Genomic DNA, 14,539 nt, shown 5'->3' on the forward strand with positions numbered 1-14,539 from the left:
ATAAACCCAAGAGAAATGAAACACATTCACACAAAACCTGTACACAAAGGTTCACTACAGCATTATTCATAAGAGTCAAAAAGTAGAAACAACCCAGGGGTGCCTGGGTGGCTCAGTCGGTTAAGCATCTGCCTTCAGCTCAGGTCACAATTACAGAGTCCTGGAATTGAGACCTGCATTGGGCTCTCTGCTCAAGGGGGAGCCTGCTTCTCCCTCTCCCTCTGCATCTCACCCCAGCTCGTGCTTTCTCTCAAATAAATAAATAAAATCTTGTAAAAAGGGACACCTGGGTGGCTCAGTGGGTTTAGCCTCTGCCTTTGGCTCAGGTCATGATCTCAGGGTCCTGGGATGGAGCCCCACATCATGCTTTCTGCTCAGCGGGGAGCCTGCTTCCTCCTCTCTGTCTACCTTCCTCTCTGCCTACTTGTGATCTCTATCTGTCAAATAAATAAATAAAATCTTAAAAAAAATTATTTGAGAGAAAGAGTGTACACACATGTGCAAGTGGGTTGGGGGAGGGACAGAGAGGGAGAGAGAATCCTTAAGCAGATACCGCTCTGAACACAAGCCCTCTTGGGGTGGGGGAGGGAGGCTGATTCCCATGACCCTGAGATCATACCCCAGCAGAAATCAAGAGTTGGGTTCAACCAACTGAGCCATCCAGATGCCCCTGTATTCTTCTTCCTTAAAGATTAGGGTATTCCCAAATTGGTTAAACTTTAAGCCTTCCACACCCAGATTTCAGTGTAGGGAATGTAAAGTGATAGAGCCTTATTTACCTAGGACAATTTGACTAGATGTGTCATGAATTTTAGAAATAGCCACACCCTTTGACCCCACCACTCTACTTTTTAAGGATATATTTTCAGGGGATAATCAAGTTTGCTGTAGAGCAGGTCTTCTCAGGTTGAATGTGCAAACAATCTCCTGAGTGGGGCTCTTATTAAAATGCAGACTGTGATTCAGTAGGTATGGGAAAGTCCCTAGATTTCCACATTTCCAATTAGTTCCAGACAATGTGGAGGCTGCTGGTTCATAGACCCCCCCCCCACCACCAATCTGATTAGCCAAACTGCAGAGGACAATTTTTGGCTGTCTAGCCAGCATCTTCCCTTTCTGCATTTGTGCAAATGCCACAGAGGTAGGCCTAACCCTACATGCACACCCTGCCCAATGACCTGGCAAAGGTGGGCCAGAGCCCCTGCCCAAGGCAATCAGAGCCTAGTGTCCCTCCCTTCTGGCTATCTTGTCATACAAGAGGGAAACAGGCCCTAAGCCTTTTTTCCCACCCTCCATGGCTGTGAACTTGAAAGCTTGCTGCTCAGGGGCTCTGGGTGAGGTGAGAAAAGAAGCAAGAGCCCTGATTGAGCCTTGCCTGAAGCTCTCTTTTTACTTTTGGGTTTTGCCCATAAATCCTATTTCGTTTAATTAAGCCCACTTGAACTGGATTTTTCTGTTGTATGCAACTCACATAAGAGGTTCATAGTAGCATAATCAAACCTTGCAAAGATTGGAAACAACCCAGATAGAAAACATAGGATTGGTTGTGTAAATTTTTGTATGTTGATATAATGGAATATTAGGTTAGCCATTACAAACTGTATTTTTGAGAATATTTGAATACATAGGAAAATGCTCACAATTTAATCTTACTTGGGCAAAAAAGTAGGATACAAAAGTAGTAAAGTGTGATCAGATGGGTCTTTTCACTTGCCTATGTATATCATATAGGGTGTTTTTTGTTTTGTTTTGTTTTAATTAATAAACTTTTACTTTGAAGTGATTTTAGGTTCACAAAGAAGTTGCAGAGGTTGTGCTGGGGGCTTCTGTATCTGCTCCCCACCTAGTTTCCCCTGAATATAATGTAGGGTTTTTTTTTTTTTTTAAGATTGACAGAGAGATAGATCACAAGTAGGCAGAGAGGCAAGCAGAGAGAAAGGGGGAAGCAGGCTCCCTACTGAGCAGAGAGCCGGATGTAGGACTCGATCCCAGGACCCTGACACCATGACTTGAGCCAAAGGCACAGACTTAACCACTGAGCCACCCAGGTGCCCCTATAGTGTAGGGGTTTGTTGTTTGTTTGTTTTTTTTTAAGATTTTTATTTATTTTTTTGACAGACAAAGATCACAAGTAGGCAGAGAGGCAAACAGAGAGAGGAGGAAGCAGGCTCCCCGGTGAGCAAAGAGCCTGATTCGGGGCTTGATCCCAGGACCCTGGGATCATGACCTGAGCTAAAGGCAGATACTTAACGACTGAGCCACCCAGGCGCCCCGTGAATGAATTGTTATTGCTTTCTACCATTCTAGATTTTCCAAATATTTTCCACTGTGATTATGTGTTATTTGATATATAACTAATTATTAATAAAAGAAGTGAATGTTTCTTAGGGAAATTCAGGGGAAAAATTCAAAAGCAAGAAGGAATACTTCCCAGAAGAAAGCTTTCTTACAAGGCATCTCCCTGTTTCAATTTGGTTCACATGATAAAATAACCTAGCAACCCCTCATGTTCCCTACCCCCGCACACATACAATACTGTTTTCAGGGGACTCTAGAGAAGCTGTACTTCAGGCAAAGGCATGGGCTGGCATTTCACATTCCTTGGGGAGCTAGTTTAAGGAAATCTGTCCTTTTTCATGGCTCAAATTAGATTCGGAGCATTGATAGGGTCCTTCCTTCTTGCCAGGCTAAGGTTCTGGTTTACCTGGGCAAAGAGCCAATTTTCCCTCTGTGTGGGAAAGGGAGCCCCCTGCCTGGCCCCCCACCCAAATAAGAGCTCTTAACTACTCAGGGTTGTCTCCGCCACCTCTTTATGCATGGGCCCTTTTCTTTTATTCAAATCTGCATTGTGTTTTATTATATATTTGATTTATTTACTTATGAATAAGTAATAAATTTATATCATTCAAAATCAAAAACATACAAAGGGCATAAGAAGAAAAAGTCTCTCTCCCATTCCATCCCCTGGCCTCCAGTTCCCCTCCTGGGAGGCAAACTGTGTTGACAGTTTCTGGTGATTCCTTCCAGACATATTTCTATGCTTTTTAAAAGACAGGATTGTATTCATACCATGTATGTAACTTTGTATGCTCCCCCCCACCACTTAACATTATATGGTAATGTTAAGAGGGTACTGTATGGAAAGTAACAGTAGTAAATACTAAATATTCACAATGACTGCAAATATTCCATGGAAGGGGGGTGGGGTGGGCCATTTGGTTGTCCTGCTAGACGGTTTGGGTTCCCCCCCCCCACAAAGTTCTCTGATTCTATCCAAATGAAACTACCGCCTGGGTTCAGCCAGCAGTTGCCTTTGGGATGGACACTGATTCGCCATTGGCTCCCCTGGGACCCAGGGCTCTGGGGTGAGGAGGAGGCCCAGGGCCCAGCCCAGAGGGACAAGCGGGTGGTCTCTGGCCTTCAGGGGCTGGCTGTGTGGTCCTGGCCAGCAGGGGAGATATATTTAGCTGGGTCAGAGGCTGCTGGCTCTGTCATGACCCAGGAGGACTATGCTGTTGGTAAACAAGCCAGAACGGAGTGACTTTTTAGCCAGCCTGCCTTCCTCCTTCCTCTCCCGGACTCGCTGGCAGGGCAGGGCCTGAGAGAGGTGGAGGAGGGTCTGACCAGGGAGCGGGCTCAGACAAAGGGCTCTCCCCTGAGGCACCCAGCAGAGAAGCGGCCTGTCTCACTGTCCCAAGTTTGTTTTTGTCATGTCCCTGCTTGCTTTGCTTCACCCGCCCTCCCCAACTTGGCAGAGCCTGGGCAGCCCAGGAAGCCCTCCCTCCCTCACTCTGCCTCCTCCCTCTTTACCCTTTCTCTCTCCACCTGGTCAGCCTGACTTGACCTCAGTGCTCTGCGAAGTAGGGGAGTTTGTTTATGTAGTCATTCGTCCTAGTCATTTATCTGTTTATATGTCCAGCAACTATATTTCGAGGGCCTGACATAAGCCAGGCTCTGTGCTGGGCACCAAGAATGTAGCAATGCCCACGAAGGTGTCAGCCCTGGCCCTCATGGAGCAGACACTCTAGTGAGGTTAGAGATAATCCAGGACATATTTAGGTGTTGGTGAAAAATAATAGAGTTAAATAGTAATAAGGCACATTCACACAGTGCTTTAGAGTGTACTGTTTTTTTCACAGATAGCCCATCTAGTCCCAAGACTGTGAGAGGTAGTGACAATTATGAGTCTCATTTTCTTTTTTTTTTTTTTTTAAGATTTTATTTATTTATTTGACAGAGAGAAATCACAAGTAGATGGAGAGGCAGGCAGAGAGAGAGGGAAGCAGGCTCCCTGCTGAGCAGAGAGCCCGATGCGGGACTCGATCCCAGGACCCTGAGATCATGACCTGAGCCGAAGGCAGCGGCTTAACCCACTGAGCCACCCAGGCGCCCGAGTCTCATTTTCAAGATGAAGAAATTGCAGCCCAGACATATGGCCCTGGCCAGGACTCATAGACTACGAAAAGGGAGGCTGGTTCTCGAACCCAGTCACTCTGACCTCAAGCCCGTGTCTCTCCTGAAAAAGGGGAGCCACTGGAAGTGGATGGGAGCTGGGAGCTCTTCATTTTCCATTTGTGAAGATGGAGCCAGAGAGGAAGAGTGCCTTGCCTAAGACACAGTTTACAACAGGAATAGGAACCTCTGGACCCCCGGTCAGTGCTCGCTCTTTGCCTCTGAACAGCTGTTCGACGCCCTGACCGGGTCCTGGTAGATTCATGTGGGAGTGTCATGGCAGGTCCATCTCCTTCCCTCCCCTGCACCCCTCCCCAGCTCACCCCCTCGGCTACATCGACCCTCTCATCGGGAGGCAGCCCAGAGTGCTCTCCCCAACCCCCACTGTGGGGAGAGCACCCCCCTCACCAGTGCCTGCTTCTCCATGGTTTTCATTTAACAAATGTAATGTGAGTACCTACTGTGTGCACGCTATGCTGGATGCTGGGAGGCAGACCAGAAACACAGTGCTATCAAAGCTGCAAGGGACTATTGATCTTGGAGTTGTGAGTTCGAGCCCCACGTTGGATGTAAGGATTACTTAAACATCTTTTAAAAATAAAATAATAAATCGAAAATAAAATTTTTTTAAAAGGCTGCAAGAGAACAGCCCAGGTATCAGAGACACAAGACAGGGCCTGGAAGTCAGGCCTTGGCCGTCCGGGAGAGGAGGGTCAGGGAAGACTTCCCAGAGAAGGTGACATCTCAGCTGAGCCCTGGAGTTGGAGTCACGAATTCACCAGGCCAGAACTAGCAGTTTGGGGACTACTAGGGTGAGGGCCTGGAGGGCGCAGGAAAGGGTAAGAAAGGTCCCCGCAGGTCACGGGCACGCTACAGGCTTCTCTCAGGTCAGGTCCCATCTGTGTGGCGTGTGTCATGCCCTCACCGCTGCAGGTGGCCTGTGAGTGGGAACTGGGTCTCCCTTCCTGTGGAAACCCCCATGGGCAAGGGCCTCCTCCTGTGGACAGATGACTCAGATGCCCCACGTAAGCAGCTTGTCATCAGCTTTTACCCCCGAGGACTCACTGTCCTTCCCAGCCAGAGCCACTGGCATGTCCGACACTCCCCATGTTGTACACCCTCCTGACCTGGCACAAATGTGACTGGGCCCAGAAGGGGCTGTGCCAGCCCCGGAGGCTTCAGTTGTGATGGGGGGAAAGTCACAGGTGGATGCATTACTGTCCCTATTCTCCCTCTCTCTGCCCCCATCCCCAGTCCCCTCAGGCTGCGCCTCCCCTCCTGTGGGGACAGGGAGCAGCACCCCATGAGGAAAGCACAAACAGCCCTCTGGCTTAGTGCCCAGAGCAAGGAGGAGGAACAAGGGCATAGATGTTGCCGCTTACTATGCATGCCAAAGGGTAGCCTAGGACCTGGCCTCTCCCAGACAGACAAAGGGAGAGAGTGGCCGGCCCAGGATGGCAGCCACCAGTATGGGTCGGTACTGCCCCAGTCAGGAACGTGCTGGAGCTGCCCATGCCTGGCCGGTCTGCCCTTGCCCTTGGGATTCCCTGTCCCTCATTCCGGGGCTGTGCACATAAATATTCAGATTGAATATTAGCAAGGGGAGGCAGCTTGGCACTTTCTCTTGGCTACGACCGAGGTTTTCATGTGGTCTTTCCCTCCAAAGGGATGTGTGACATTCCTTTCAGAAGAGTGCCTCACTGAACCCCCTTCCTCTTAGATTCCCTGAGCTGCTTTGCAGCCCCAGAGCTGTGCTATGGACTGGGGTGCCCTCAATTCCTGCCCTGGGGTCAAGGGGCTCACTTTGGTGGGGCAGACCTGCAAGGGGATCACACCAATAGGACTATTGGGTGTAAAACAGAGGTGGGGGTGCCCAAGGAGGGGCAGCAGCCATCAAGGTCAGCAGCAGCTTCCGGAAGCCTGATGCTGGCACTGAGCTCTGAAGAAGATCAGAGTCATGGGCAAAGTGGTCCAGCAAGGAGAACAGCAGGAGCAAAGGCTTGGTAGCAAGAAATCACAAGAGGTGGGTGTGGAGAAGGGGCCAGCACTAAGGCTGCAGGGACGTTTATCCTCAGATCCAGAAAGAACTGCTGAAATTTGTCATTTGAAGCCAGATTCACATTTGACATTATGGAAAATGACTAGCCAGGGGGAAAGCGGGAAGGTGAATCCATCTGGACACAACAACCGTGCAGGGAAGGAGGGCACGCGTTAGGGCGGACGTAGGAAGCCATTAGATCCCAGAACATGGCAAGGTTGGAAGCTTGGGTCAAAGGGAAGCATTCACTGGGCTTTAGCTTGCTGGTGGGGTAGGGGCAGGATCCAGAGCAAAGCTAAGGAAGGGGGCACCTGGGTGGCTCAGTGAGTTAAGCCTCTGCCTTCTGCTCAGGTCATGATCTCAGGGTCCTAGGATCAAACCCCATATTGGGCTCTCTTGCTTAGCGGGGAGCCTGCTTCCCTCTCTCTCTCTCTCTCTCTCTCTCTAGTTGTGATCTCTGTCAAATTAATTAATTAAAAAGAAAAAACAGAAACAAGGAGGGACTGAAGCTGCAGGGGGAGGAGCAGAGCATGAGGGGTGAATGTGTAATGCCAGGTCCAAGACTAAGGAAGAGGGAGTGTGGGTGCAGATGGTGCCCTCTCCCTCTAGGAGGGGAAGGACCGGTGACCAGGGAGCAGCTCTGTGGCTGAATCTGCAGGACTTGCCAAGATCTGGCTTACACCCCCAGAAAATGCCCAGGCTGAGGGTAAAGGAAGGTACAGGCCTGAACCTGGAAGGGCAGGCCTGGTGGGGACTCTCCAAGGGCAAAGCAGGAAAGGGCAGAGGAGAAAAGGCCTCCCGGGGCACTGGCCTAGAGGTGAGGGTCCGGGGACAGCCATCCAGTAAAGCAAAAACAGCTCAGTTCCACTTTCCACAGCCACCATGCAATTTACTATCCAAACCTGGATGCTTCTGAGAGTGAAAATCATAATTATTCCAGGATGAGGGAAGGGAAGTAGGCCTGTCCTGGGCACAGTGGGGTGTGTGGTCACCCTAGCCATGTAGCATGAGACTGGTCCTTGTGTAAGGACCCTGGTTGGCAGGGACACTGTCCCTGTGACCGTCAGCCTCCCCTAATCTAGCCCTGGCCCCTGAAGCTGGGTTCACATCCTGGAGCACCCCAACCCTCCTCAGAGCCAGGCCTGTGGAAAGTGGGGTCTCTCCCATTCAAAGGCCATCTCTGCACACCCTCTGCTTTTCGGATGACTGACATGGATACCTCCATGTCTTCAGGGAAATACCAGCCTGCAGAGGAACATGGTCCTTCCTGGGGCTCAGCTGGGGGCAACCTGGAGAGCCCCTAGGAGCCTGCCCACCCTAGAAGGGTGTAGAGGCCTGAGTAGGGGCACCTGCATCCCCCTGCACTGTCCATGCCCCTGGCCTTGGCAAAACCCTGGAATCCCTAGTCTCCTGCCTCCCACTTGCCCTCCTATTCCAATGGCCTGCCAGGAGGTGATCCCCACATTCCAGGTTCCCGGTTCTAGTTCCATCCTCCCCAGCCTCTACCTGGAACATTCCAAAAGGTGCCCTCCAGGTCTCACAGCCTTCGAACCAGTTTTCCCTGCCACAACACGTAAACCCAAGCCTGAACATAGCACTGAACATAGTAGACAAAACAAAAAGAACAAAAACAAAGACCCTCCACAGGAGGAAAAACACATGAAAAAAAGCAAAAACATCACTTTAGAGCCCTACTTCCCTACAAGATACAGTCTAACACTTCCTCTGTGAACTGACTCCAGAGTAGCTCTCGACCTTGGCCCTGACACTGGGCTACCAACCAGCTACTGTGTCTGTTCCCCCTTTGTCGGCGCCTCTGCCTGCTGGATTCCTCCAGCTTCTTTAAGGCCCTCCTAGACCTGACCACCTCTGCCCCAACCCCTGAGCTCCCCGAGTTGCCCTTAGCCCAGACCAGGTGTGAGGGCGCTTCTGTGCCTTCCATCTTCCACAGCAGGAAGGTGGCCTACTGCAGACTCAATAAATAGCAGCTGAACTGGCTGAACCTTCCTACTCACTCCTCCTTCTCCAGAAGGGCGCCCTGAGGGATGGACAGGATGATTTCTGAGTTCCCTGCTAACTCTGAAATCCATTAATGCTGCAGCCTAGGGCTCGCCACTTAGCCATCACTCTGTTTGAACCCCACCAACAAAAAAAGGAAAAAAAAAATTTTTTTTAGTGCTGCTGTACCAGAAAGCCTAAGATATGACCCAGGGGGGGCGCCTGGGTGGCTCAGTGGGTTGGGCTGTTGCCTTCGGCTCGGGTCATGATCTCAGGGTCCTGGGATTGAGCCCCGCATCGGGCTCTCTGCTCCGCAGGGAGCCTGCTTCCCTCTCTCTCTCCCTCTCTCTCTCTGCCTGCCTCTCTGCCTACTTGTGATCTCTGTCTGTCAAATAAATAAATAAAATCTTAAAAAAAAAAAAAAAGATATGACCCAAGGACCCCTGGGGGTCTCCAAAACCCTCTCAGGGGAACTGTGAGGTCAAGATTATTTTCATAGTAAAACTAAGAGGTTATTTGCCTTTTTGCTCTCATTTCCTCACAAGTGTACAGTGGAGTTTTCCAGAACTATATGATAGGTGGATTTGCAACAGAATGAATTTGCAACAGAATGAATGCAGAAAGAAATGAGAACCCAGCTGACTTTAAAAAAATAAATAATACCAGGGACGCCTGGGTGGCTCAGTTGGTTAAGCAGCTGCCTTTGGCTCAGGTCATGATCCCAAGTGTCCTGGGATCGAGTCCCACATCGGGCTCCTTGCTCAGCAGGGAGCCTGCTTCTCCCTCTGCCTCTGCCTGCCATTCTGTCTGCCTGTGCTCGTGCTCTCTCCCTCTCTCTCTCTGATAAATAAATAAAATCTTTAAAAAAAAAAAAAAAAACTAAATAAATAAAAAATAAAAAAAATAAATACCAAAAAATACATACATACATACATAAATACATAAATAAATAAATGATACCATTCTTTTCACAAAATTTGCCCGTTTTGGAACATAGACTCATTATTCTTCTAAAAATATGTTAATGTATAATGAATTTTTATTTTTAATTTAATGCATTTTAAACTTAATCTCAAATACACTCATGTTGCCAATTGTTATGTTCCGTGTAAATAACAACTCCTGGGGTCTTCAATTTTTAATTTGTAAAGGGGTCCTGAGACTCCTCCACCCTCCACAGAGGACCACATAAAGATCTTCCTTCTCCAGCTGCCTGTTCTCTCCAATTCTTGCTTCCCTCAGGCCACCAGGGCTGGATGCCTCAGCGCTGGGGCCCGGGCCCTGTTCTTTCTTCTTTAAAAAAAAAAAGATATGACCCAGGAACCCCTGGGGGTCTCCAAAACCCTCTCAGGGGAACTGTGAGGTCAAGATTATTTTCATAGTAAAACTAAGAGGTTATTTGCCTTTTTGCTCTCATTTCCTCATTTCCATTCTTTTCACAAAATTTGCCCACAAAATCTACTTCCAAGGCTTTCCAAAACTGTCTCCCTGGGTAAGGCCCCCAAATCTCTGACTCCAGTCCTTGTTTCTCTCCTGAATCGCCGACCCATATCCCCAGCTGCCCCACACAGACATCCGCAGCTCACACACTCACATGGGGCCCATCTCTACCCCTGCCCTTCCACCCCTTTAACTGTACCAGCAACCCTGGCCCTCTACCCTTCCTCACTCTCCCCCTCAGCCAGCCGCACCAAACCCTACCATCCTCACGCCCTGAACACTCTCAGATCTATCCTCCTGCCCATTCCCACTGCCACATCTCGGCTCAGGCCATCTTCATGTCTCCGCAGCCTGTCTCTGGCCTTCCTGCTGTAACCCAACCCAGGAGCCAGGTTCCTCTCCAGCAGTCTCTTCCCAGCTCAGAATCCAAGAAGGAATGCCACCTCCATGGTGCAGCACAGATGACCAGGCCCAGCCGGCTGGATGTTGTCCTGCCCCCTGTCCAGTCCCAATTCCCACCCCCCCACCCCTGACACCACTGTCCACTCCATCCCCACTGGTCTGACCTGACTTCCCACTCTAGCACGAGCTGCCCCTGGCCTCCGTTCACCAGAGACACCTTCTCAAGCTCAAGGCTCAGCCTCATCATTCCTTCCCTCAGAAAGCTTCCCTGACCACCTCCCTAAGCAGAGGGCCCTCTTCTCCCATCACAGCACATCCCATGCTATATGGTCCCCATTCAGAAAAAGAAAAAAAGAAAAGCCACCATTCAGAATTTCTAAGCTACTTTCCTGAGTTCCCTCAGGAGAGAGATTGCTTCACTGCTGTATCCCCAGTGCTCAGGGCAGTGCCTGGCCTATCACACTTTAGTCAATACTTAAATGAATAACTTGAAGGCAAGGCAGCCCTCCCCCCTGCGTGCCCACCCCTACCTCCCCACCTGGCCCAGGACTCAGCAGACAGTAGGGCTCTGCTCTGAGCACCCAGAACTGGCTGCCCTGCCCCACCCTGGCCTGGGAAGTGGCTGCCTAAGCCTCCCTGCTCCCTCCTCCTGTTGTGTTACCGTCCCAGAACTTGGCTAACCCCAGGCTTCCCCCACCAATGGCCAAGACATGAGGACACCAACACAACAGGCCCAACGGCTGCCCAGCTGGTTCGAGCTGACCCCGCTGGGGACACCCAGACCAATCCAGGGCACCAGCCAAAACAAGAGCAGCAACAAGACATACCATACAGCGTCCCAGCGTAAACTGATGCGTAGAGGGCTCAGGAGTTTTCGGGAGGTCACTGGGCCAAGGAGGGAAGAGGCTAGGGAGGAGCCAGGCTCTTCTGCAATGAAAAAGCTGTCCTGTGGGCCCAGGAGCAAGAGGCTCAGCCCACTAAGCTCCCAGGGGGCTGGGCTTTGCACCTGGGGATGGGGGTGGGGGCTTGGGGGGAGCAGCAACCAGGAGCAGGTAGATGGTAAACAAGTAGTAGCCCAGAGGGCACCCCCAACAACTCTTTCCATAGAGAGCAAGAGTCCTGGCAGGTCAGGTTAACCAAGAAGGCACAGCCCACACCACAGCCCCAAGAGGCAACAGAAAGCACCTGGATGTCCTCCAAAAGGCCACAGGTCTCTGCTGTCACCCTTCTCTAACCCACCTGCTCCTTTAGCAGGAAGCCAGGGGTCTCCTCTCGAGGTCAGCAAGAGGCAGCGGCTAGAGGAAGACCTGGTCTGACCTCCAAGCCCGCCAGCCTCCTCGGGGCATCAGAAAGGAGTCGCAGAGCACCAGGCCCTTGGTAATTACGCAGCGCATGAGGCTGCCCAGTAGAGCCCTGCAGACGGAATTCTGCGCACCTCAGAGCATTTTTGCCTGCACTAAGATGTGAATGGTGCCTCCTGGGACTGTTGCAAACCGGCCGGTAGCCCTGCCCTCTCAACTGCCCCCCTCCCTGCGAGAGAGATGGAGAGAGAGGGAGCCCTTGCCCCTCTTGTGCGCCTTCCAGGGCTTCACCAGTTCCCTTGCCCCAACAGCCCCTCTGAAGAAAGAACCACATTCCAGCACAAAACAGATAATAAGAGATCAGTTTATGGATAACAGTGTGGGACAGACTGGGAAGGTACCAGGGCCCATAGTGATGAGCTCCCTTGGAACAGACCAACATGAAGACAAGCAGACAGACAGAGGGACAGGAAACAGCCAAGTGGCTCAGAGGCCCAGGCCCAGCCTCAGCAGTTATGCTCGGGCTCCAGATCCAGTTCTACCCTGGAAATCTGGGGGAGGGAGGGGTGTGTGGCAGGGGGAGGGTGTGAAAGGGCGGGGATCAACAGGACCCTCAAGTGTCTCAGTTCTTGTAAGGCTCCCTAATCCTCACCCCCCACCCACACCCACCCCGCCCCTCCCAACAGGCTGGGACTTTTCCCATGTCCTCTATTTCCCGGGCTGAGGAGTGTTTGGACTGGGGATGGGAGGCAGAGCCCTGGATGGTATGGGGTTAGCAGCAGCACTGGGGGGAATTGGGCCAGGCACCAGGTGCCTGAGGTGGGGCACTGCTCAGCAGGGCCCCTATGTCTGGGGCAGGCCCCCCACCTGCCCACCACACCAACATGGTGCAATAAATAGTTTCAAGTAGTCAGTGTCAGACAGGATAGCTGGAGGCTGGTGGGACAGGCAGGGGCTTAGGAGAAAGGCTCCCAGCTGTCCACCGAGTCCTTCCAGCGGGCTCCAACTCTATCAAGTCCACTGTGTGCACAGGCTTGGGGACTTGGCCCCATGTCTATGTGGACACTCTGTGCAGGGGCTCAGCCCCTCAGACCAGTGCCAAAGCCTGCTCGGTGGGGCAGAAGCAGGGCAGCATGGTGCCCACAGCGTCCACGATGGCAGCCAGGTGCTCATCCTGTGCCTGGGGCCCACAGAGCTGCATGAAGTCCGCCAGGCGCAACAAGTACTCGAGGTTGTGGCCTGAGAAGCCGCGGCAGGCCAGGATCTGTGTTGCAATGGCCTCCTCAGGGGCAGGACCCAGGTAACCAGGATTCTGGGGGGTGGCCACATAAGCCAATGCCTTGAGTGGTTGGTCAGGGGTATCTTGGGGGTAGAAGGTGACTTCCTTGGTATCATAGCCGCCAAGCACTGCTTCCCGAACATTCAGGTACTTCAGCGCCTCGCTCACCTGCTCACCTCGAACCTGGTATGCCACACCCCAAGTGCAGCCCTAGGAGGAAAACACGGACACCACGGTCACCCAAAACAGCTCCTGGCTAATCCCACCTCAGGTCTGTGCTCTATAAGGAAAGTGGGCAGAGGACTGATGAGTCATCTAATAGCAATACATTAAGCTCATTCTCCCTTTCTTCACAAGGTTTGACAAGGTGGTCTGGCCCCAGGGCCAAAAGGATTCCTACTCAGAGCGTGTGGTCTGGAAACCAGTGGCATCATCTGTACAATTAGGAGGAGTAAGTCTCAGGCTACCCTCCAATCCTATTAAATCACAATCTGCATTTTAAGGAAATCCTCAGGTGACTCTAGTGAGAAGCACTGAGCTAGACCACCTTCCCTGCTGCCAGAGTAGCATCTCATCTAGCCTACAGCCACGGACCCAAGAGCTCTGTCTGCAACCCTCCCTGCTAGGCCCCAGGGAGTGCCTCTCTTGACTCAAGCACTTACCTCATGATCTTCAAGGAGGGTCACCACACGGCCAGGCTGAGGAGGAAAGAAAAATTTTGAAAAAGACAAGTTAGAAATCAGCTGTCACCAGAACCAGAGGAAGAAACCTTATTAACCCTGCTGGTCCAGGCCTCAGTGAGCCCCATTCATCCAGGGCAAGTGGAGAGAGTGATGCATACATGGAGAAACATACATGGCAGAGGCCCAAACTGATAACCAGAAATACTCTCCAACATGGTGATCCACAGGATCACAGATTCCAGCCATCACAGGGATCCACTGGGCACTGAAATTTAAGACACAGTCCCCAGGCTCAGGTCTATACACTTCCCCGAACAGCCCAGACATTCCAGGGCACTGGTGCCCACTACCCTGCCCCCAACCCCTTCATTCCCCCGGGCATGGTCAAATGCTCACCATCTTGTCGCTGCCCCGATGGAAGGTGTCTCCCTGCCAGAAGCGGCGGCTGTAGCCGCGCACGAAGCCCACACGGCTGTCGCTGTAGGCGAAGTCGGGCCTCCACACCAGGGAGCCGTACCCGAAAATCCACAGCGCTTGGGGGTCGCCGTCATCCCGGGGATGCGGCGAGGGTGGCGAGGGGGTTGGCGAGGGGGCTGGTGAGAGGGGCGGCGAGGCGGGCGGCGAGGCGGGCGGCGTGTTCTGGGCTGTGGACTCCTGCTTCATGGTGCCGGGCACAGGGACGGGCCCGGCGGCCTCCGAGGCTGGTCTCCGGCGCAGGCACGGAAGGACCGACGGACGCGCACACCTGGCCTGGCACCGCTCGGTCGCTCCAGCTGCGCGGCCCCTCCGGAGGTGCCTTTTAAACCCTCCGGCCGCAACGGGTCTCCGCCCACCGCGCCAGCTGCCGCGGTGATTGGGGCGGGGCAAATCCCCCTTTGACCAATTACCTTCGTGTTTTTCTTCCCGGTTAACCGCGCCGCCCTCTGAGTGGATAACTGCCCGGCCT

General features: G+C 52.2%; 1 protein-coding gene across 1 annotated transcript; it reads right to left on the reverse strand.

Annotated features, from left to right (window-relative positions):
- Positions 1-11,981: 11,981 nt before the first annotated feature.
- On the reverse strand, positions 11,982-14,399 carry CHAC1 (ChaC glutathione specific gamma-glutamylcyclotransferase 1). Its single transcript, XM_082737634.1, has 3 exons — positions 13,990-14,399; positions 13,573-13,608; positions 11,982-13,120 (listed from the first exon to the last, which is right to left on the reverse strand). The coding sequence occupies exons 1-3, from the start codon at positions 14,254-14,256 to the stop codon at positions 12,719-12,721; spliced, it is 705 nt and encodes a 234-aa protein (XP_082593760.1). The 5' UTR covers positions 14,257-14,399; the 3' UTR covers positions 11,982-12,718.
- Between the last annotated feature and the right edge of the window lie 140 nt (positions 14,400-14,539).

Source organism: Mustela nivalis (genome assembly GCF_964662115.1).
Source record: "Mustela nivalis genome assembly, chromosome: 6".
Lineage (NCBI taxonomy): Eukaryota > Metazoa > Chordata > Mammalia > Carnivora > Mustelidae > Mustela > Mustela nivalis.